We start from the raw sequence: 23,326 nt of genomic DNA, 5'->3' as shown, positions 1-23,326 counted from the left end.
GGGCACCTAGGTTGCTTCCAGCTCTTGGCTATTGTAAATTGTGCTGCTATGAACATTGGGGTGCATAGGTTCTTTGAAATTGATGTTTATAATTTTTATGTTTAATAATTTAATGATTTTTTATTATTAAAATTATACCTATTGTCTTAATCCATTTGGCCTTCTATAACATTTGGGCTACCAGAGACTGGGTAGCTTATAAATAACAGAAGTTTATTTCTCCCAGTTCTGGAGGCCAGAGGCCTGAGACGAGCATGTCTGCACAATCAGAGTGTCTCCCTGATTGCAGACTTCTGCCCTGGTGGAAGAAACAGGGAACTTTCTCAGGCATGTTCTATAAGGGCATGAGTCTCATTCTTGAGGATTCTGCCCTCATGATGTAATCATCTCCTAAAGGTCCCACCACCTAAAACCATCACACTGGGCATTAGGATTTTGACATAGGAATTCTGAGAAGGCAACAACATTATGTCTATAGCGTCTGTGTCGTTGTAGAAAAAGCGCCCTGTTCCCAAGAGTCACCACACCTCCTTGAATGATCTGATTTCCCATCAGCCATGTTTTTCGGAGTTGCCACTTTCAGGCCCACTCATTTCAAGCCCAGTTCCTGTTTTCTGTTGAGTCTGAGGATTATGACTCAATTTTTGACGCTTAATGTACATTCTCTTATCTGAAGTTGGTTTTGTATTTATTTCCTCTAATTTATCTAAGCTACTCTTTTTCAGGTCGTCTCTTAAGCCTTCCTCTCCAGCTTCCCATGCCCTAGACTCTTTAGCAGCAGTAGAAGCTTTGTTAGAATTTGGTGTTATTGCTCTACGATCAAGTAATTAGAAGGTCACAGCATTATCTGTACCCTAGTAATGTTAAAAACACAAGTCATGCATTTTATTACTTCTTCTCTTTGTTATGTTTTATTTAAAATGATGTGCAAGAAGACTTGGAATCAGGCGGCTACAATTTTTCTCAAGATTTGGGAGTTCTAGCATCATAATTGCAATGAATTATCTGTACACTAGGCCTTGGCTTAAGCCATGGATCTTCAGGCCTCTCTTTCTTACATGATATCTGCATCCTGCACCAAAGCTGAAAAAAATTTTTAACATATTACTGACCACCTAAAACAAACTTTTTCTCTTCTGGAAGAATGAGTTGACACAAAATGTTGGATCCAGTATTATAGCTTTACTTTTAAAAAATGGTTACAGCACAAATTCACCAATTTTGTAAAAATAAAGGGAGTGCTTAACATCATTGAGAGCCATGTGATTTTTCTCATAGGTGTACAACCTGCTTCCAAATATAGAACTTCATGGTTATTTCTATCACGGTCTCAACCTTGACGATGGCAAGCCAGACCCTTGCATTCCTCAGAAGGATATGTTTTACAATGGTTTGTATTATACACCTATGAGCATCAGTGGGGATGGAGACACCTATGATATTGTCAGGGTAAGAGCAGTTAAAATTTTTTAATTTATCTTACCTCGATTTTAATTTTAGTACTCATAATGTATATCTATATTTTATTATTTATGTAGTTTTTCCTATTATTTGAGTTAGGTATCAGTAATTTGCTTAAAGAACACTCAGAAATTATCTTAGAGGATATTAATATTTGTTGAAAATAAATTAAGTGGTGGCTGTTAAAGCCCCATGTTTAAAGTGATGAGACAGTCTTCAATTTACTGTAATAAATCTTATACAGAAATACTTGAATCGAGAAGCTGTGATATAGTCAGGGCTCCATTCAAACCAAGGCTATCAATTAGATATGCTGAGACCTCCATGAAAGTTCTTCATAGTTGATTGAAGTCATGGGTATAGAAGAAAAGGGGCATGGAATTACATAGATTTTTGTCTCCAAACTGCAAATGGTACATTGTGTATGTGTGAGAGATTATATGTGTGTTTGATGTTAATTAGGATAGTTATAGTGCCCATTTCAATAGTATTTTTTCTTAGATTTAAATAAAAAATGATATAAAATATCATTTTGCAGAATCTTAGGACATAATGAGTGCTAGATAAATCAGACTGATTATTATTTTTCCTCCAAATTAAAATTTTTCAATGCATCAAATACAAGTGATTTGACTTCTAAAATCCCAGACATTTGTTAGCAGAGGAAATGTGTATATTTATCGTTATAATGTAGATAATAGACCTTCTTTAGGTCTTGCATGAAAGGAATACACAACTGTTCTTTTGTTGTTTGTTTCTTTGAAGGCCATGGGTCTGAAAGTCTTTACCAATCTCCATTATCGGAAACCAGAAATATGTTCAGTGGAGTGGGGGCCATTCCTTAGGCCATTGTATCCAGAGAGAAGATATTCAACAATGCACAGTGACCCAAGTGCATGTGAGTAATCTAGAATTTTGTGTCTGGGAAATGGCCAAAGGTGTATTTGAGATAAAACTATAAAAAATAGGAATTTTACATGTAAATTATGCCATGTTTTTCGTTACAACTAAACATCCTGCAAAATAAAGCAGAATAAAGCAGAATGGGAATGGTTTGGGCTAAAAAGAAGAATTGGCTTCAGATGTGAAAGGAAGTTTATTTTGATTTGTAGAACACAATATCAGAAGTGTATATGAGCAGGTTATATATTGTGATATGGAAGGACAGTCATTATAAGTGAGTATAATACAGGAGAATAAGGTGTCTTTAGGTGACCCTTATGCCCTTATTATGTATAGACCATAGTTCACAGAGTTCAAGGCAGAGAATAGGTCGATTCCCAGACAGCCACACAGCTGGCATCAGAGCAGTGTATTCAAATAGGAAGAACTATTTCCTACTGGAAGAACTGTAAGCACAAAACTCAGTCACAGGCTTAGATAAGTAAAGTAATTAGGTAGATTTCCAATACAGAAATTTCATCATGGAAGCAAAATGAAACAAGTCATCAGAATTTGTTTCATCAAAGCTATATTTCAAATCTGAAAACACTTGAATAACACCCCTTAAATCCTTCTGACCTACCACTGAGATTCGTGTAGTAACTTAAGCAGGGCTGATTCTGAAGATGGGTATCAGAAACACCATCTGAGAGAAAAGAAAGGCCCCCCAACTTTCTACAAGGGTAGATTCCATGAGTTCAAGAGTCCAGAAGTTGAAACCACTTTGAAGTCCTGGTCAAGAGGTTGAAACTATCAATTTTTCTGCTACTAGATCAAACCATATTTTGAGCTTGTCAGACACATCTAAACTTTTTAATATCTTTAACTAAAATGTACTGAAACCCAAAGTCATTCATTTGATCTCTTTCTTCAGTTATTCATGTATTTACTCACTCAACAAATATTTATTGAGGTCAGGGATTTAGTTGTGTATTGTAAATGCATCTCTGCTCTTCTGAAATGTTTAGTTTATCAGGGAAGCCTTACAGTGAAACGTAATTTCAGAAAGCTGACAAGAGTGCATTAAATGGAAATAAGAGCAATAGAAAAGACCTAAATTTCTCAAGGGCTTATTATGTTCTTCTGGAAAAAGTTACATCTATACTTAGACCTGAAATGTGAATGGTAATACACAGCGAAAAGTGATAGAAGGGCATTTCAAGAGGGAAAGGTACTATGAAAAATAAGGTAGAAAGTTAAAGCATTTCATAATGGCAAAAGGTATAGTTCAAAGGCAAGAGTAAAGATAGCTAAAGCAAAAAGGATAAACGGACAACAGCTCATGAAGACTTTGTAAGACATTTAGAGAATTCAGAATTTATTCTAATGCAGTAATTTGCTACTGACAAGTTTTAAGTAGACGATGTAATATATGTTTTCAAAAGATACCACTGCTCTTTGGAAAAAGGGATTGGGACTTGTACTGTCTAAGACTGTATGAAGTGTTATGAAAGCTAGTAATCGAGTTGAGAGACAATGGTGCTTGGACTACTAATAAAAAAGCTGTTTTCATTTAGTTGGTTATGATATGAAATGCAGAATGTGGGTAGGGAAGTCAGGAACAATTTTTAAATTTCCAATTTGAGTAAGTGGGTAGATTCTGGTACTTGTCATGGAGATGAAAAATACTAAAAACCAGCAGGGGAAGATATCATTAGTTAACTTTTTGAACAATGTAATTTTAAATGCCTGTAAAGCATCCAAAAAGAAAATTGCACAAGGGTACTGTATGTACAGCATGGAGCTCAGAAGAGAGATCCAGATGGGAGACACTGATTAGGAAACCTTAGCATAAGTATTGTAATAAAGCCATGTCTAAGGATAGGAATGCAGAAACAGCACAGTATGAAAAAGAGGACCTGAAACAGAGCTCTAAGCAACAAGTCAAGGATGAGGGGATTACGTCCTCAAAAGAGAATGGCAAAGAGGTGAGAAGACAACTAGAAGGAGCTGGTATTATAGAATTTAATAATAGCGACTCTTGAAAAGGACATAGTGATTAAGAATGTCAAATAGCCTAGAGGCCAAGCAAGAAAAAGGTGTTCTTTAGAATCAGGAATATTAATGTCATTAAAAGCTTTAGTGAAGGTCATGTTAGCATAGTGGAATCAGCAGGCACCAAACTGGTTTCTGGCTGACATCAAGATGTTAAATGAGAAACTCAATTCAGTGAATAGACATCACTTTTTCTAAACTTAGCTGTCGAGGAACAATGCAAGCTGACTACTTGTTCGTTGGGAGAGATTTGAGCATCAAAATGCTGATGCCTAGGTTGAGATATACATTTATTGGCAATGAGCACTAGGAGCAATTTCTTATAGTGCTTCACACTAAGCGTATATATTTAAAGGCATAGCTTATAGGTCCGTGTCATTGAAACAGGTATTTCTATTCTTCCAAAGTAAAGCATCTCTCTTTTCTTTTACCTGGTGAAGTCATGGAGGAGTCTGACTTTGTAGAACGGGCTGTAACAGAAACAGTAAGAACAAACTTTCCAGAGACATGGATATGGGATCTCGTCAGTGTCGAGTGAGCTTTCAACAGTTTTCTATCCAATGTGTCTCTATTTCTATTTTCTTTTTGTTATTACTTATTTAAACTTTATTTCTGGGTGTATAAAGCAGTACCATATTTGTAAAAATATGTAATATAACACTCATTTCTGTGTGCTGACCACATATTTTATTTTAATTTTTTTCCAGCATTGTTTCTCATTAATTTCACACAGACAGTTGTAACATACCTTACTTTTAAAAAATGTGTGTAAAAGAATGTGGTCTCTTTAAGGTTAAATTTCAAGGCTTTTATAGAATGCTCATCTAAACAATATAACTCATTTTTAACTTTCAGTTAATACTTTTTTTCTTCTTGCTCTGGACTGAATTTAGTTTGCCAGTTTAAGCAAAAAAAAACTGATTTTACCAGTAATCTGTCTTTGTAGTTCCTCAGGTTCAGCAAATCTTTCATTCATCATCCCTGACACTATAACTGAATGGGAGACAAATGGCTTCTGTGTGAATGGTGATTCTGGATTTGGCATTTCATCAACAACCACTCTGAAAGTCTCACAGTCTTTCTTCGTTGAAGTGACCCTCCCCTTTTCAGTTGTCCAAAAGGAACAATCTGATGTGATTGTCAGTGTCTTCAGCTACCTGAATACATGTGCAGAGGTAGGTTGTTGCCTTTGGAGACAAAATATAATAAGGGCAAAAAAAGTCCTTAATATTTTCCCCGAAGATTGACATATTATTTTCATTCTCAAATATGAAATTGTACTATAAAGTAATAAGACTTATTGCCATAATCCTCAAACAAAAGCAATTGCTTTAATTCACAGCAATGATTTAAATGCTGCTTTGAGAAGATCGGTTTATGACATGCATTTTACCATATTTATCTTTGCCTGAGAGGAGTCATTTGGTATCTTTTATCTCTGCTAACTTAAATTAGGTAGAGCAGAATCTTCTCAAGATTGGAGGAGGAATAGTAACAGCAAAGTATTTGGAGTGCCACCCTCATTACCATGACTTTCTTTTTAGATTTCTGTTCAACTGGAAGAATCTCAGAATTTTGAGGCAAATGCCCGCACCCCTAAAAACAATGGCAGTGATGTTATTCAAGCTGGAGAGAGGAAAACATATGTCTGGACTCTTATACCCAAGAAATTAGGTAAGCAGCTATTTATTTATGCCAATCCCTCATGGAAAACCAGCCCGTTTTTATTACCTCTATTTATTTTTCTTGAATTCTCTATGCAGTTTTCCTCATCACATTCTTAACTCTACTTTAAAAATATTTTTTCTTAAAATATTATTTTTATAATCTAATTTCTGGTTAGTAATGCTTGTGTAAAGCAAAACCATTCTTCATTTATATAAAAACATAATGTGATCAAAATACAATATAAATGCTAATTTGTATGAACTATCGAGACTGTATATATTATCCCAAATTAAGGCCCTATTTTCATTAATGCTGACCAATTTAATTCACTTATTCCTTCACCTATCATCATGAACCTGTTTCACCCATACGAAAATTACTTCTTAATCACAATAAATTTTGCCAGGATTTGCAAACTTTTTAAATATATCATGAGATACCCAAAACACTTAGATGGAGATCAAACACTGAGAAGCATATCTCAGTGCATATTACCTGCATTATAAAAATATATATTTATACACACTTCTTGAAAATATAAGGGAAGTTAAAAAGAATCTAAAAAACAAAAATAGATGCACTCCATACATGATAGTCACTATCCCTAAATTAAAAAATGAAGTGTCATTAAAATGTTCTTTATTTCATATCCCATATTTATTGTATTTTGGGGTTTTTTAATTTATTGGGTGACATTGGGTAAAAGTTATAGGTTTCAGATATACAACCTGATAATATATCATCTATATATTGTATTGTGTGTTCAACACTAAAGTCAAATCTCCTTCCATCACCAACAGAGTATTTTTATGAGATCATTTTAGTTCAACCATGATATTTATTTAAGACTACTTTTTCTATTAGATTTTAAGTTTCTCATTATTCTAACTACACAAGGTCTTCAAAAATCTATTACAAAGCAATGAATGAGTTAAAAATGAGAATCAAGGAAAAAAATTAAAAGATAACTTGAAACACACAAAAATGAGGATACAATAACCCAAAATTTATGAGACATAGTGAAAGCAATCCGAAGAGGGAATTCATAGCATTATAGGCCATTCTCAAAGAAAAAGAAGAAAAAGAAAAAAAGCTCGAATAAACAATATAACTTCACACTTAACGGAACTTAAAAACGAACAACAAACACAGCCCTAAATGAGAAGTAAGGAAATAATAAAAATCGGAGCAGAAATAAATCAAATAGAATCTTAAAAAATGACACAAAAGATCAAGGAATCCAAGAGCTTGTTCTTTGAAAAGGTAAACAAGATTGACAAACCTTTAACCAGATTCATCAAGAAAAAAAGAGAGAGGACCCAAGTAAATAAAATCAGATATGAAAGAAGAGAAATAACAACTGACACCAAAGAAATACAAAGGATTGTAAAAAGTATATAATGAACAACTATATGACAAAAAACTGACAACCTCAACAAAATGGATAAATTCCTAGAAACATACAATCTTTCAGAACTAAATCAGAAAGAATCAGAGAATCTGAATAGACAGACTACACCTAGTAAAATTGAATCGGTAGTCAAAATCCCCAACACACAAAAGTCCTTGACCTGATAGCTTCACAAGTGAATTTTACCAAACTCCTAGGACTAACACCTCTCCTTCTCAAACTATTTCAAAAAAATTCAAAAGGAGGGAAGGGTCCCAAGCTCATTTTACAAGACCAGCATTATCCTAATTCAAGAACCAGATAAAGACACTTTGAAGTCAAAAGAAAATTATTGGCCAGTGTCTCTGATGAACATAGATGCTAAAATCCTCAGCAAAATAGTAGTACACTGAATACAGCAATACATTTTTAAAAATCATATACCATGATCAAGTAGGATTTGTTCCAGAAATAAAAGATAAAAATCGCATGATCATATCAATAGATGCAGGAAAAACATTTCAAGATTCCAATGACGTATTTCATCTAACTAGCACAAATATTTTGTTGTTCCAGAAAAAATTTTGGAACAACAAAAGGCCCCATATAGCAGTAGCATTCCTGAGAAAGAACAAAGTTGGTGAATCATGCTACCTAATATCAAGCTATTCAATAAGGCCATAGTAATCAAAACAACTTGGTACTAGCATAAAAACAGACACATAGATCAATGGAACAGAATAGAGAGTGCAGAAATAAACCTACACCTTTATAGTCAGTATTTGACAGACAAAGCAAGCACATACAATGGGCTAAAGACAGTTTAATCAATAAATGGTGATAGGAAAATTGGACAGATATGTGCAGATAGATGAAACTAGACCACCTTCTTATATCACATACAAGAATAAGTTCAAAATGGATGGAAGACTTAAATGTTACACCCCAAACCATAAAAATCCTAGAAGAAAATATAGGCAGCATCCATGCTGTTGCAAAGGGTAGGAACTCCTTTTCTTTCTGCTGCATAGAATTCCATTGTGTAAATGTACCATAGTTTTTTGATCCATTCATTTACTGATGGACACCTGGGCTGCTTCCAGCTCTTGGCTATTGTAAATTGTGCTGCTATGAACATTGGGATGCATAGGTTCTTTGAATTGGTGTTTCAGAGTTCTTAGGATATAATCTCAGCATTAGGATCACTGGGTCAAAGGCAGTTCCATTTTCAGTTTTCTGAGGAAATTTCGTACTGTTTTCCACAGTGGCTGCACCAGTCTGCATTCCCACCAGCAGTACACTAGGGGTTCCCTTTTCTCCACAACCTCTCCAACACCTGTTGTTTGATGATTTGTTTATCATGGCCATTTTCACCAGTATAAAGTGGTATCTCATTGTGGTTTTAGTTTGCATCTCTCTGATCGCTAGAGATGCTGAGCATCCTTTCATATGTCTCTGAGCCATCCGTATGTTCTCCTTGTAGAACTCAACATAGTATTGAAACATTAGTTTTATTTCATGTATGGTGATATCACAGGGAATAAAAAATAGATTCCTTTTTAGCACTTGATTTAAATTCAGCACCCTTTCCACACTGTCATATTTTACTATTTTTGTTTATTTGATTTGGGATAAGTTAGAAGCCCTGGTTATCTGATGTTATGTCCCTATATTGTCATACATACCTGTAAGCAATATCAAGTAATCTTCTCAGTTGGCTTTACAGAACTATTATTTTTCTTTAAGATTTTTTTATGTTCTAATTAAGTAAATGAGTCATTTGTTTAAAATGAGGAATCTTGAAACAGGTAAAAACAGAGTATACCAAATAATTTTCTGTCAGATGAATGAGGGAAATATTTTGGTCTAAGCATAAATATGATAAAATTCAGTGCATCCAATTCAAAATGTGGTTTACAGGCTATTTATTATTTCCCATTACAGAATCGGCTAATAACCACTTTAACTTATGTTTGGAAATGTTTTCCAGGTAAAGTGAATATCACTGTAGTTGCTGAGTCCAAACAGACTAGTGCGTGCCCAAATGGAGCAATTGAGCAGCAGAATCTAAACTGGGAAGATGCTGTGGTCAGAAGTTTCTTGGTGGAGGTATGTACACACACAACTATCAAGCTCTTCCAGATAAGAAAGAGACAGTATCTAATGGGTTAAATATTAAAAGGCGTTCTCTTAAAGGTACATAATTAGCTGTAGTTACTTTTGATACAAGACATGGCATCTGAAGTTATTTCAAACAGTAATAAAATTCATCCTTTTCTTAACTAATACCTGACCCAGAATAGTAAAATTTATCACTTAAAATGGACTTGATGACTTTTTGTTTGCTTGTGACTCATGATGCTTCTTCTTTTTCCCTTCCCCTTTTTAAGTGACCCAAATCCAAGACAAACTTAGCTGTGCTACAGTCCTATGTAGCTTCCATCACCCTCACCTGTTGTCATGTTCCTACTCTGCAGAACACTTTGTATATTGAAGATGTTAGACAGTATTAGAGGAGTTCAAAGTGTCCCGAAATGACATTGATGTTATCTTTGTCCAAACAATGGGAGCACAGGGCCTTCAATGGATGTTGTTAATGTATGGTAACTTCCAGATATAAAAAGGGGGAGACAATGAATGGATCTTCTCCCCAGGACAAACATGCCCAGTCATACTTATGTAAGATGATGCTTGTTACCTTTCTTTCATGGAAAGATGATCCAGACTCATTATTATTGTATTTGTTTTTGTTTACTCTTTCACAGCCTGAAGGTATTAAAAAAGAAATGACTCAAAGTTTTCTTATTTGTACAAAAGGTAAGAGGATCTTTTAGGTAGTCAACTTTGTCCTAAAGAAAATTTATCAACGCTTGTCATACTGAGTACCTCAGCTATTTATTCAAAATACCTAATGGAGGATTATTCTATTTTATGCCCTATTTTTATGGTATAATTTTAGCCAAGAAAAACTACAGTAGTTACAGGCTTTTATCATTTATTTTAGTTTGCCCCCCTCATTGGTCTGCCTCAACCTATTTTTCCTACCTTATCATTTTTTAATTCTTTTGTCATATAATTATGACAAACTGTTGGAGAGTGGGAAATTGGGACTGTGCCTGAATTACACATAATGTTACCTTTGCTTTTGTATCTTGGGATGAAATCATCACTGCCCTTCAATTGCCTGCTAAATGGCCATCACAGTATTGTTTTATCTAGTTGATCATATGATTTTAATGCCTAAAAAATGTCTCCAAGATTTATGTATTGTGTGTGCTTTTTACATGTCATAGTCAATAGTTTCTGAAATTTTTATACATCAGTAGTAATAGCACTAAACTAATGGAGAACAGTAGCCATTATCTAACACACAGATGCATATATCATTTCTGAATGTATTGTGATTCTAAGCTAATCAAAATCGCAATTTACCTCTTCTAACAAGCAACTTGTAAAATGAAATAATGGAATATGTTATGTAGTACGTTTGTTTCACAAGTCTTCTGCTATTGCTTATAAAAAGAAGCCACCACATTATTTATTTTATTGATATTTTCTTTCCAGACACCAAAGCCTCCATGCCTGTGGTTTTGGGTTTGCCAGACAACGTGGTAAAAGGATCAGCCAGGGCCTTTTTCACTGTTGTGGGTAAGTTGATTAAACTTCGAGTTTCACGTAGATTTGAAAATCTTGATTGAGGTTGTCTTTAAAAATTCCTTAAAATAACACAATGGAGAGATTTTTCTATATTTACTGTTGTTGAGGATTATTCTCTAAGCTTGTTTCCACATAGGAATCTAAAGAATCACAGCACTGTTTTCAAATCTGTGTCCCTACGGAACGTTTGTTCTCATGGATGATAACTGGTGTTTAGAAAACAAAGAGTTCTATTATAGTTTATTAATATGAAATATTAAATTCCCCTTTGGAGAGGCAAAATAATCTTTGCTTGTTACAAATGCTGGAAATTTCCTCAGTAATACGAGAAACTTGTTTTTCAAAATTTAAATTTCTGTATCATTAACATCAACACTTTTGGGGAAAGGGATAGAATACAGTTTATAATTCATAGGGTCAGGTTCTCAAGAAACAAAAAAGGAAACACATTTTTTTAACTTTCTTTTCTCTGGTAATGAGATTTTTTCAGAAATACTTTTCATACCAGAAACTCTTTTAACTCCACCCTTCATGTCTGTCTCCTCTTTAGAATTACTTCAAGAAAATTTTCCTTGTTTCCACCTTTTAGACTCAATTTTAAATATTTTCTACTTCTGCTATGCCTCTTTAGACTACGGTTATTAATGCCAACTCAGATACCAACTTTAAGTAACAGTGGCTTTCTGCTTTTCCTATTTTTAGGGGATATTCTAGGACTTGCAATGCAGAATCTGGAGAATCTTCTCCAAATGCCCAGTGGATGGGAAGAGCAGAATATTGCTCTACTAGCATCTGATACCTATGTCCTCGACTACCTGAAATCGACTAGACAATTGACAGAGGAAGTTAAAGCTAAGGCTCTCCTTTTGTTATCTAGGGGTAAGAAGGTTTAAGTAATTTCTTCCCGTGGTAGATAAAATCAGTTGTTACTACTCCCAAGCTGTCAAAAACCTGATCTTATGAAGCAGTCTCATAGGCAAAAAGCAGATCTGCCCCCAAGGTGCTCTGCGTTTGAACTATGTGTTTGGTTTTCGGTTTTGGTATTTTCAGGATTTTTTAAACTTCAATACCTGTGTAGTCATTTAGTGCCACAGTATAAAACTGTGACATTTCAAATTCAGGTTTGCATTCAGGTTTTTTAGTGCCTAAAATTTTGCCAAGCTACCTTATTTGTTGTTGCTGTTCATAGTAGCTAGAAATGGTTTGTTTATCAACTTCTGTATTTATCTTTGAATTGTGCTTCATTGCAATGAAGTGATTGGATTTGTATGTAGGACAAAGATGTATAAACCTTGTACAATATGATGTTAAGAAGAAGTCCAGGGGTATGATTTCTTTAGGTTTTCTTTTCAGAAAGATAACACTGAAACAAAAGAACCTTAATGAAATATTGTAAATGCCAGTTATTAAACTAGTCTCAGCCACATGTAATATCTTATTTGTCATTAAAACTCTATAACGTAGAAATTATTTTTATTCTCAGTGTGGATATAGAATCTCAGGCTCGGAAATAAATTGAAATAGTCATCTAGTGATTCATATCTGTCTAACACCAAAACACGAGGCTTATGCTACACCATTCTTTTTCTTCTTTCTTTGATTAAAAAAACAATTTTCTACGATGTTGTATTTTAGGCTATCAAAAACAGTTGTCTTTCAAAAATTTGGATGGCTCATATAGTATATTTTGGCAGAGAAATCAGGAAGGAAGCATATGGTAAGACATGAACATTCTATTTGAAATAATGTAGAGATGATCTGAGGAGGACTTATGGGAGAATGAGAGAAGTTGAGTTCAGTAGGGATTTTAAAGAAAAGTGGGTTTCAAAGTGAATTGACAGAGTTGAATCAGATAATACTAAAATATTTGATTCCAATTCTAATACAATATACCTAGTGTCTCATGGCAAATTAAATGTCACCTTCTCTGCTTCTACAGCTTGTTGACACTGTGGAAAATGCCACAACTTAATCTGCATTTCTTAGACTCCCATGCAGATTAGGGGAGTAAAACTAGAAGTACCCAAAGCATCTAATTACACCCAATCTCTCACCACATGTGGATAATCTAATGAACTACATAGTGCAAACTTTGTGTACAAACAGGCTGGAAATCACCTACTCTAATCTTCACATATTGCTGTTCAAAACCTTTTACTGACCCAAAGGAAAGCGCTACTATCAATACTAACTACAGTCAATATTAGCCAAATTAAAACAATGATGATGAATCTTTTGAGTAGCTGGCATTATCGTTTCTTTCTTATCTAACTTTTGCCTAACTGGTGGTATGCGTTACAGGCTCAGTGCCCTTACTTTTAAGACATTCGAGGCAATGAAGAAATATGTTTTCATCGATGAACAAGTTCAACAACAGACCTTGATCTGGCTTTCAAGCAAACAGGAAAGCAATGGCTGCTTTAGAAGTAATGACAAGCTTTTCAACAATACCTGGGAGGTGAGAGATTAACAGAAATAGCCTTTCCCTGTTCTTTTGTATTGCCTACCTTCCCTACTTCTGGCCTAACTAATCTGGAACTTGAAATTTGTGTGTGTGTGCATATTACCCCTTCTGAGTCTGTGGCAGTACAGGCCTATGGTGTGTTAGTCAACAGCATCACAGCTAGATAAAAATAACTCCTCGTGAATCTATTATTTGCCTTGCTGTCTTTAGCCCTTCCATAGAATCAATCTACTTCAGGATATAAACTAGCAATAGCAGAATGGGGAGAGAAAAGGAACTTTAAGAGAGAACATTCATAAGTTTGGAGCCAAAAGGTATGTTAAGGGAGGGGGCCTTGAGTAGCTAATTATTCCTATTCATGGGTGACAAGAAAGTTCAGGGAGAGTAATTTACATCGTTTCAATGAAGCTCTCTTCCAATACCTTCTCAAGTCAAAGTACGAAGACCTCACAAGTCAGATGAAATAATCACTCCTTCCTTTCTCCTGTCCAAGTGTAGCTAAATCACTAGGCATTCTCCCTCCTGTTTTACTGTCTTCATTCCATCATTACTAGTGTGGGAAAATGTGTTTAAATTATTTCAAACCTATTTCTCACAGCAGAAGGCTCCTGGTAGCACCCGTTGTTATGCAAAGAATCAGAATTTTTCATATCTGCTTCTAAAACACGTCCACATTTCTTTTTATTGGACTCATTACTGGTCACTATGTCAGTTTGTCTGTCTGATCTTACCCAACCTTTTTCCATACTGTGTGTGTATGGTCATTTTAAATTGAGTGGGAGAAAGAAGCAAGAAAAAAGTAAAAACTTGCACTGGTCCCACATCTTATTTTAGTACCCAAAATCTGCAGTTATTTACACCTTGATAACTGAGCTCCTCAGAAATGTTTTTTTCTGCAGAAGCTTATGGTACAGCAGCAGATCCCAGATGCTGTCGGAACATTATTTGCATCAGTATCACCAGAGTCATTAAAATTCATTTCCTTATATCTTATTCCTGACTTTTTGAATCAGAATCTCTTGTGTGCATACTGGTTCATTTAATGTTCAAGTTCCCCATGATGCTTCTATGCACAGTTTGCAAACCACATAACTTAGGCTTTTCTAATCTTACACCACAAGAATCCGAGACCTCAGATCATTTGTTACTTCCCAGGATAATTTCTCAGGGATGTTGAGGAATATTCACCACTTCCTGGTCCATCCCATGAGAAAGTCTTTATTGGCTTTTTCACATTAATACTAAATAAAGTAAAATATGACTCTTTGTATGAATTGCTTGGAATTCATACTTAACATCAGGCAACATAAATACAATTATGTGTCATTAGGCATACTTAAGATGAATTCTATGCCATTTTTCATTATTACATTGAGTCCTGATGGATTTTTGCTCAGATAGTATGGTTATTAACAAATTAATTTTAAAGTTGCACACTCTCAGGTGGTTTTTAAGGAATAATGGTAATTCTTTCAGTGTTTCTTCTTATACTTCATTTCGCTGGAGAAGAACAGCTGTTCTCTTGCGTACTGCTCTCCTGTGTGACTCATTGTGTTTGTGCGTCTGTGTGTGTGTGTGTTTTAGGGAGAAGATGAAGAGGACATTTCACTCACTGCATACGTTGTGGGAGCCTTCCTGGAAGCTGGGCTCAGTTTCACTGTAAGCGTTCCCACCATCTTTTGGTTTCAGTCACTCGAATGCGTATTAAATAGAATGTGAAATAGGAGTTATTTGAAATTCTCACACTGGGTAAAACAGCAAAAGAACATTTCATTTATAACCTACCTCTCTTTAAGCTGATGTTATTCAAGCTATTCTTCATTCATAGAAACCTTTGATGAACACTGTTGGGTTTTTCCCCAGGGAAAATATACACATATGCCCACATACAGAAGTTTTTCATACTGTTTCAGGTATTTACAGATCTTCTGAAGTTCAGCTATGAATTTCAGATTAAGCCTCTGATCTCTAAGTCTAACCATAGCCTAGTATTATGTTTCACTGACCAATTCAATGTGTAAACCTTTCAGCCTACATGTTGTTCTTCTTGGCTGCCTCCCAACCCAAAGGTCAGATTATCTGATTGCATCATCTACTCCTGAAAGAAGATACTTGAACATTTCACAGTCATTGCATATCTCAAAAATCACCTTCAGAAAAGTCTCAAAAGTCATCTTTAGGAAGCTTATATTTTCTTATTAGAATAAAGTATTTTAAGTCTAAAAATAAGTTTGTATTCTTTGCCACATATAAGAAATGTTTATTATTAACTAATATATTACTGATCTGAAATAGAAACTGGCATTTTTCAGACTATTTAAATTTTATTTCTCAAATACTAGTAATTCATTTGAAATTAATTTTATTGATATTTATAAAGCATAATACGTATGTATATATATACATATGAGTAGGTTTGTATGTAAAGTATACTTCAAAGACATATTATATATGGTGTAAAGAATGATCAGTTTAAATATTCAGCAAGCTTATAAAATGTCCAGGTATCATTTTAAAATATGTTGTTTTTCTGCATGACAAGTTTCCTGCCCTACAGTATGGGCTTTCTTGCCTAGAGGATGCAGTGGAAAATGGTGTTAGCAATGGCTATGATCATGCAATGCTAGCTTATGCTTTTGCATTAGCTGGAAAAGAGAAGCCAGTGAAATCTTTACTCCAGATTCTGGACCAATCTGCTACAAAAATAAGTAAGCATTCTTAGTTACTTCTGCTAACAGAGATGACCTTGAGAATAAAGTGATGAAACTTAGTGTCATACAAGAACTCTCTCTTCACTAGTATATGTCTGTTTCTCTGATGGAATTACTGAGTGGCCCTTTATCTTTAAAGAGCTTTATCTATTTTCTGTTTTCTACTTTCTCTTTTCTGTAGTTTCTCCTTAAGTGAGCAAAACAAACCAAGCTTGGTGACCATACTATAGAAAATGAAAACTGCTTGTAAAATTTAATCACATACCACTTTGACTCTAAGAAGTTGCTATTTAAAGCTATATTTGTTTCTTGAGGTTGCCATACAAAACCCACAGACTAGATGGCTTAAACAACAAAGTTTATTTTTATTTTTTCATGGTTCTTGAAGACAGAATTCCAAGGTCAAGGTGTCAGCGGGTGTGGTTTCTGCAGAGGCCTTATTCTGGGCTGGTAGATGGCTACTCCCTCCATAGTCACATTGTGTTTGTGTGTGTGTGCGCACGTCCCTGGTGTCTCTTACATGTGTCCAAATTTCGTCTTCTGATAAAGACACCAATCATAATGGATTAGGCCCCTATTGGCCTCTTTTAACTTAATCCCCTTTTCAAAAGCCCTATCTCCAAATACTGTGAATTCTGTATTTGGGGGAGTAGAGCTTGAACATATGAATTTTGACCATATGATCAAGACCATATGGTCAAGACCATACCTTTCAGCCATAACAGAAGTCAAGAATGAAATTTGCATCATTCTTCTGTGTAATCAGTTCTCTTCATAGGAACTGTGTGAATTTTTTTCTCAGATAATGTGATATACTGGGAAAGTGCTAAGAAACCCCAGACAGAAGCATCTCCATCCTTTATTCCTTGGGCACCTTCTGCTGAGACTGAGAAGACTTGCTATGTACTGTTGGCCATCATTTCCCAAAAAACTCCTGACCTCACCTATGCTAGTAAGATTGTGCAGTGGCTTGCCCAACAGATGAATTCCCACGGAGGCTTCTCTTCCACCCAGGTGATTGGTGTGGGTCTGATATTAATAACAATAGGTTTAATGCAAAAGACACTACAATACTCTAGACAGCAAAGACAACCATAGAAAATGCCTGTGGATATAAAGGATATTTGCTGTTATAAATCCTATTATATTTAGTTAACGTTTACTTATGGATCATTTTCTGTGTATCAGGAACTCTACTTGGAATTCTCTATTTGCAGATAAATAAAATAAGGACCCTTTTCAAGGAATTTATGCCTGATTTATATCTCTATTTACACAGTAAAAATAGAATGTATGTCTAGAAGAGATTGTTGTCATAAACACCAGAATCTTGATGATAAGTTAGATATTATGGTCAAAAAGAAATATTCTTGTGGTTTGCACATTAGGAAAGCAGATGAATTTATAACAGAAGAAATAGGTATAAGAAACAATGATATATGTATTTCTAACCAGAAAAATAACATTTAAATGCAAGGAAATGCAGTTTTTCTCCCATGGAGAAAATCTTCACTTCCTTATTTGCTTTCTTTTTACTGTCTTCATTTCAGAGTAAAACCTTCTTAGTGACTCTCCCAACAGCCTTTTCAGAGTCTGACTTCCCATCTTCAAAGACAGTTGGGTATAAATAAGCATTGTCCAAGGCAGCTTAATTATATGACATCAAATCAGAAAATATTTGGTACTGCTTTCAACAGCAGATTATACTTTATATAACCCTTTGGAACAATAAAATCTGATTAGATTTTAAAAAATAAATTTAAATGGCAACAACTACCACAATCTTGTATTTTCCCATTCTTTAGGATATTGTTTCTCGGTGTTCTATTGACCTGTTTAGGAATGTTTCTGTGGACTGATGTAAATACTGCAGCATAACAGCTCATCTCATTGCCTCTCCCATTCTGCGCAGGACACTGCTGTCTGTCTTCTTGCCTTAACCCGCTATATGAAGTTAACATTCTCTAGTGGTCAAAACACTGTCACCTTTAGCAGCGAAGAATCCAGTGAGATTTTCCAGGTTAATAATGACAACCGCTTACTGGTCCAACATTCAGAGCTAACAAAAGCATATGGACAATACATAGCAGATGTGGAAGGACATGGCTGTGCATTTATCCAGGTAATAAATACCTACCTGAGAGCGAGATCAATGTTTGCCATTAAAAATTACACTATCTGTTCAGTTATATGTAAAGTGTTATTCTACCATTTTTCATAATTCCATGATTATTTGTACTCTTTCTTCCATTGATATGTTCTACTCATTGGCTGAAAATGCAAGTTATTTTATGCAGAAGTATTTACTCTTAAGGATAATTAGGTAACTGAGAAGTTTCTTGAGGAATGTCACTGTTAGAAAGTGCTCTGATGTTTTTATTAAATTATGTTATTAAAGATACTTGTGTATTTTGAAAACTAAACAATTACATTTAGCCTTATTCCTTGATGAGGAGAAATATAAGGTACTATCCATTAATAATGAAAATAAGAGAAACAACAAGTCCTTTAGTTTTTACTACAGAATAAATGGATGGATTTTTTTAATGATTTGCTATCTTTTCTAGGCTACCCTTAGGTATAATGTGCTACTACCTAAAAAGGAATCTGGATTTTTTCTTTCTTTGGAAATGATGAAGAAAAACTCTTCAGATATATTTCAGAGTACTTTTGACATGACAGTAACCATCAAGTAAGTATCCCATTTTAATATCAACTTCCTCATTAGAGAAAGGGTAATATATGTTAAAAAAGAATTATTTTAAACCATAGCAAAATAACATAACAAAATATGAATTACGGTAACTATGATGTTAGTTTACTTGTTAGGGTGTAATTTCTATAGCACAGTCACTTTATAGCTTTCTGTATGGACATCACAATTCAATACTTAAACTAAATCAGAGCTGGAATTATGCAAGTATAATTTGTACTGCATGCAAATATAACTTGCAAGCTTCTGCCACACTGATATCCCAGCAATGCTTCCATTTTTTTATGGAAGTACTGTTAGTGGAGATACTATTTTTCCACCTAAAAACATGCACAGGTGGGTATAGAGGAGAATACTACAACTCTACCAACATCTGACTTTTTAAACAAAGATTTCCTTTAGGTTTTGTGCACATTTTAATCGACCTACCATAGATATGTGTAATACTAATGTACAAGCTTTGTTTGTAAGTTTGGACTTTGAGACTTCAGGTAATCTTAAAAGCAGGTTTTGGAGAAATTATTAAGTTCAGATAATTCATTATTTACTCCAACTTATGTTACTTTATTTCATCTCATCCTTTTTCATTCCAATTGTGCGTATTCTGAGATATTTGAGAAAGGCTTTATTCAGGTGTTTTCTCTTCAGCTGTGCCTTTCCCCCATATGTACAGCTAATTAATATGTATGTACCCACCACACTTGCCATAAGTCACTTTTCTAAACTGATGTCTAAACTAATGTTTTGTTTTTAAATTTCAGATACACTGGAATGCGCAATAACTCCAATGTGGTCCTCGTTGATGTAAAAATGCTATCAGGATTTACTCCAGTAATGCCATCTATTGAGGAGGTAAATAATAGAAACCCAGTCTTTCAGCACAGAAAAAGCAATAGTGTATAGATGCAGTAACTGGTTAGCAAAACCAAATTATGGAATTCTTCATTTAAACTAATTTATTCAAGAGTTCACATTTTCATTTTTGCTGTAATATTGAAGGATGGTGTTCTTAACTTATAGCAATTAACAGGCATTATTTCCCACAGTCTGCAGTCTCTTTCTTAAGTTCTTGTTCATGCTTATGAAAACATCATGGCACAAGGAAACATTCCATAAGTTAGATTCCTGGCAATTGGTTAAATAAAAATTATGAAGTATTCAGTACTGAAATAGTACTCTTTAATGTAATTGCTTATCCTTCCCTGCCAATTCCTTCAAAGCTTGAAGACAATGGCCAAGTGATGAAGGCTGAAGTCAAGAATGACCATGTTCTTTTCTACTTGGAAAATGTAAGTTGAGCAATAGTGTTTTTTCTTCCATGGTTTTCTTTATTTTTTCTGAGGATAACTGAATGAGTCTATTCCTTATGGATATACATGACATGGTTTCTCAAACACTATTAGACATTAAAGATTATCAGTGGTCTTCTATCCTCATGATTATCTTCTCCTGGCTAACTCTAATGTTATTTCATGCATGCCTTGACTATCTGACTAGATAATTCTTAAGTTTAGAGACATAATTTCCCTCCGTTTCATTCCTCATTGCATTTCACGTAGTTTGGTCACAGAGTAGCTCTATAAATCTTTTATAGTTTAACTTGAACTCTAACAAAGGTGGCATGAGTTTCAGCCATCGTTTTCATTTATTTGTTTATTGTTGTTCAAGTACAGTTGACTCCATTTTCCCCCATCACTCCCTGCCTAGCCACCCCCCATCCTACTCATCCTTTCTATGTGTACATTATTGCCGCTCACCTAAGTGTCCACATTACTGCTTTCAGATAAATTTCTTGCACCTCAATATAAGCAATGGAACTAAAATTTTTGTACAATTTCATTTTACCTGACTAATTATTTAAGATTAAGTCCTTATATAAGATATACAATATTGATACTTTCAATCTATTTAATTGGACAGATCATGAACTTCTGGAGATAATTTTCTCAGAGATTTTTTTCCAGATCTTCTCTGATGTATTAGTAATTTGTGTCTTTATAGGTTTCTGGAACAGCAAACAATTTCACTTTCTCCGTTGAGCAAAGCAACCTTGTATCCAACATTCAGCCAGCACCAGTCATGGTGTACAATTATTATGAAAAAGGTAGGCAAGCCACAACCACGCCCTAAAGCTGTTGAACATGATTGTCTATAGCTAAGATTCCCTGAGCTACAAAATTTTTCAAAATCACCTTCAGTCCTCAAAGACTATACAATAAATAGTTCTACTTCATATATTTTATTTTTGCTCCTTCATGATATGTCTTTTGACTGGGCCAGTTTCCAATTACCAGAGTTTTTCAACACCTAGAATCCTTTTGATATAATGTGCAAGAGCTCCCCTTTAACTTGAAATAAAAACTATGCTAAGTATCAGGTTCTTTTTGTTGTTGCTAATGGCGAGACTTACCATTTCATGCTACCCTTATGAACTTCAATTTGAAAAGGGTTATTTTGAAATGTTATAGGAAATGTTAATATATTAGGTTCCAGACCAATTGCTAAGATATTCTGGGGACCATAAAAAATTTTCCTGGATTATTTATACTATTAGTTCCTTATGAATGTCTTACAAATTTTGTCAAGAGGTATTTGAATTCTGGCTCTGTCATTTACTATGAGAATATATTTATCTTATCAAGTGCCTTAAATTTTAATAGCATATTTTTTGACTTAGAAAACAGAAGTGATTGACTATCTTGAAAAATTACTGAAAAGAATAGGCTTCAAATATCTACAATTGTCCAACATAATCTGATTATAGAAGTTGGAGCTCTACTTTGGATGAATTTCTCTTTATTTTCCAGATGAGTATGCCATTATTTCTTATAATATCAGCAGTGTTTCAGTTTCCCTGTGAGATAAAACAAAACACAGAAAAAGGTAAGGAAATTGCATATATCACAGACCATTGAAAACACATCTGGTAAGATAATTAAAACCTAAAGATGAAATATTGAATACAACAAAGAGAAGTCTCTGGTATTGAAGGAGATTTATATGGCTATGTGCACTAGATAAGTATTCTGATAGTCATTAAGATTGTATTAATTTCTTTAAAATAGCATCAAAGAATGTGCTAATACTTAGTTCATTTTACAAATCTCTCATTTTAAAAATCTCTCATTTTTGTTTCATAAGTTGGAAGATAGGTCATTATATATGTATGTATGTATATTTATACATATTCATGTACATGTTAAATGTGTATGTGTGTATATAGATATGTTTGTATATCTATATATTTATGTATATATACATTCCCACTCTTATTTATTGTTTAAAGGATGTTTTAAATCTTAGGTAGAAAGGTATTTGCTTTGAAGAAACTTATTCTTCTGAATCAAACCTGAAAGAAAACCATGCAGAGTCTACAACCTGTTGTGACTTCTTCTCTGATTTTCTTTATTATCCATTAAATGCTGTGATTTCACATCGGAGTCTATGACTATCTTTTCTTCCAGCAGCTCATAATTTTCATCCTAGAAAACACAGGACTTCATTCAATACAAATAATTTGCTTTATTGTTATAAATTCTGAATTCAAGTGTTTAGGCATTACGACAAACAGAATACATGGAATGCCCCAACATCCAGAAAAAGAGAGAAAGTCAGGGCTGATGAGGAGAAGAAAAAGAAACTAAATTGAACAAGACTTCATGTGAGCTCAAAAAATAAAATAAAAAACATAAAATAACAAAAACACACAGAGTCTCTTCAGGAAAATATTATTAGAGAATGGGAGGGGACTGCTTATAGAATCACAAATTAACTGATAAATTTATTGGATTCAGGTTTATGAGTGAGAATTTAATCCAAGGGCATTTTATCTTTTTTAAATTCTTTTATTTTTCTGAGCTAATCACTTATTACTGAAAAGCAATGCTCAAAGTCTACCTCCGGCTTAACCTGACACTATTATTATAGCAATGAATTAATTTTGAGAACAGGGAGACAGGAAGAAACTGGGAAGAAATAGTTATGGAAATGCAAACGATTTCTCTACTAACTTTAATGCAAGCTTCTGACTCTGCTGAGATACTGCTACACACAAGGAAAAAACAAAAGTAAATTTTCCAGTTAGAAACTGATTTCTGCCAAGATGGAGGCATAGGTGGAGACCCCTTGCTTTCTCACACAACCAAGTTTAGAGACAATAAAATATTAGCAACAGAAAACATAGCCAGAACACAGAAAATTGAACTTTTCAGAAGCCTGATAACAATGAATGCTTCAGCTGGACCGGTAAGAGGGGCGAAACCAGCAGCTGGTGGAGCGGAGCTGCACAGGAAAACTCGGTCAGACAGACTCAGGCACGCAGATCC

The 23,326-nt window shown here is 34.4% G+C and overlaps 1 protein-coding gene across 1 annotated transcript in view; it reads left to right on the top strand.

Moving 5' to 3' along the window:
- Nucleotides 1–22,366, top strand: part of LOC119065702 (ovostatin homolog 2-like) — a 43,995-nt gene extending 21,629 nt beyond the window's left edge. Inside the window, exons 16-36 of the mRNA XM_037167833.2 lie at nucleotides 1,279–1,449; nucleotides 2,227–2,359; nucleotides 4,839–4,932; nucleotides 5,345–5,573; nucleotides 5,943–6,072; nucleotides 9,447–9,565; nucleotides 10,222–10,273; nucleotides 11,021–11,104; nucleotides 11,816–11,992; nucleotides 12,749–12,830; nucleotides 13,415–13,571; nucleotides 15,162–15,236; nucleotides 16,120–16,285; nucleotides 17,091–17,302; nucleotides 18,201–18,410; nucleotides 18,856–18,980; nucleotides 19,763–19,853; nucleotides 20,222–20,290; nucleotides 21,003–21,105; nucleotides 21,809–21,884; nucleotides 22,305–22,366. Of these exons, the coding sequence (XP_037023728.2) occupies nucleotides 1,279–1,449; nucleotides 2,227–2,359; nucleotides 4,839–4,932; nucleotides 5,345–5,573; nucleotides 5,943–6,072; nucleotides 9,447–9,565; nucleotides 10,222–10,273; nucleotides 11,021–11,104; nucleotides 11,816–11,992; nucleotides 12,749–12,830; nucleotides 13,415–13,571; nucleotides 15,162–15,236; nucleotides 16,120–16,285; nucleotides 17,091–17,302; nucleotides 18,201–18,410; nucleotides 18,856–18,980; nucleotides 19,763–19,853; nucleotides 20,222–20,290; nucleotides 21,003–21,105; nucleotides 21,809–21,861 (2,532 nt within the window). The 3' untranslated portion in view covers nucleotides 21,862–21,884; nucleotides 22,305–22,366. The remainder of the gene's footprint in view (nucleotides 1–1,278; nucleotides 1,450–2,226; nucleotides 2,360–4,838; nucleotides 4,933–5,344; nucleotides 5,574–5,942; nucleotides 6,073–9,446; nucleotides 9,566–10,221; nucleotides 10,274–11,020; nucleotides 11,105–11,815; nucleotides 11,993–12,748; nucleotides 12,831–13,414; nucleotides 13,572–15,161; nucleotides 15,237–16,119; nucleotides 16,286–17,090; nucleotides 17,303–18,200; nucleotides 18,411–18,855; nucleotides 18,981–19,762; nucleotides 19,854–20,221; nucleotides 20,291–21,002; nucleotides 21,106–21,808; nucleotides 21,885–22,304) is intronic.
- Nucleotides 22,367–23,326: the final 960 nt, after the last annotated feature.

This window comes from Artibeus jamaicensis, unplaced genomic scaffold, assembly GCF_021234435.1.
Source record: "Artibeus jamaicensis isolate MK-2021 breed Jamaican fruit bat unplaced genomic scaffold, CSHL_Jam_final contig_233, whole genome shotgun sequence".
NCBI lineage: Eukaryota > Metazoa > Chordata > Mammalia > Chiroptera > Phyllostomidae > Artibeus > Artibeus jamaicensis.
Note: the sequence above shows the minus strand (reverse complement) of the source record. Positions and strands in the feature narration are given on the sequence as shown.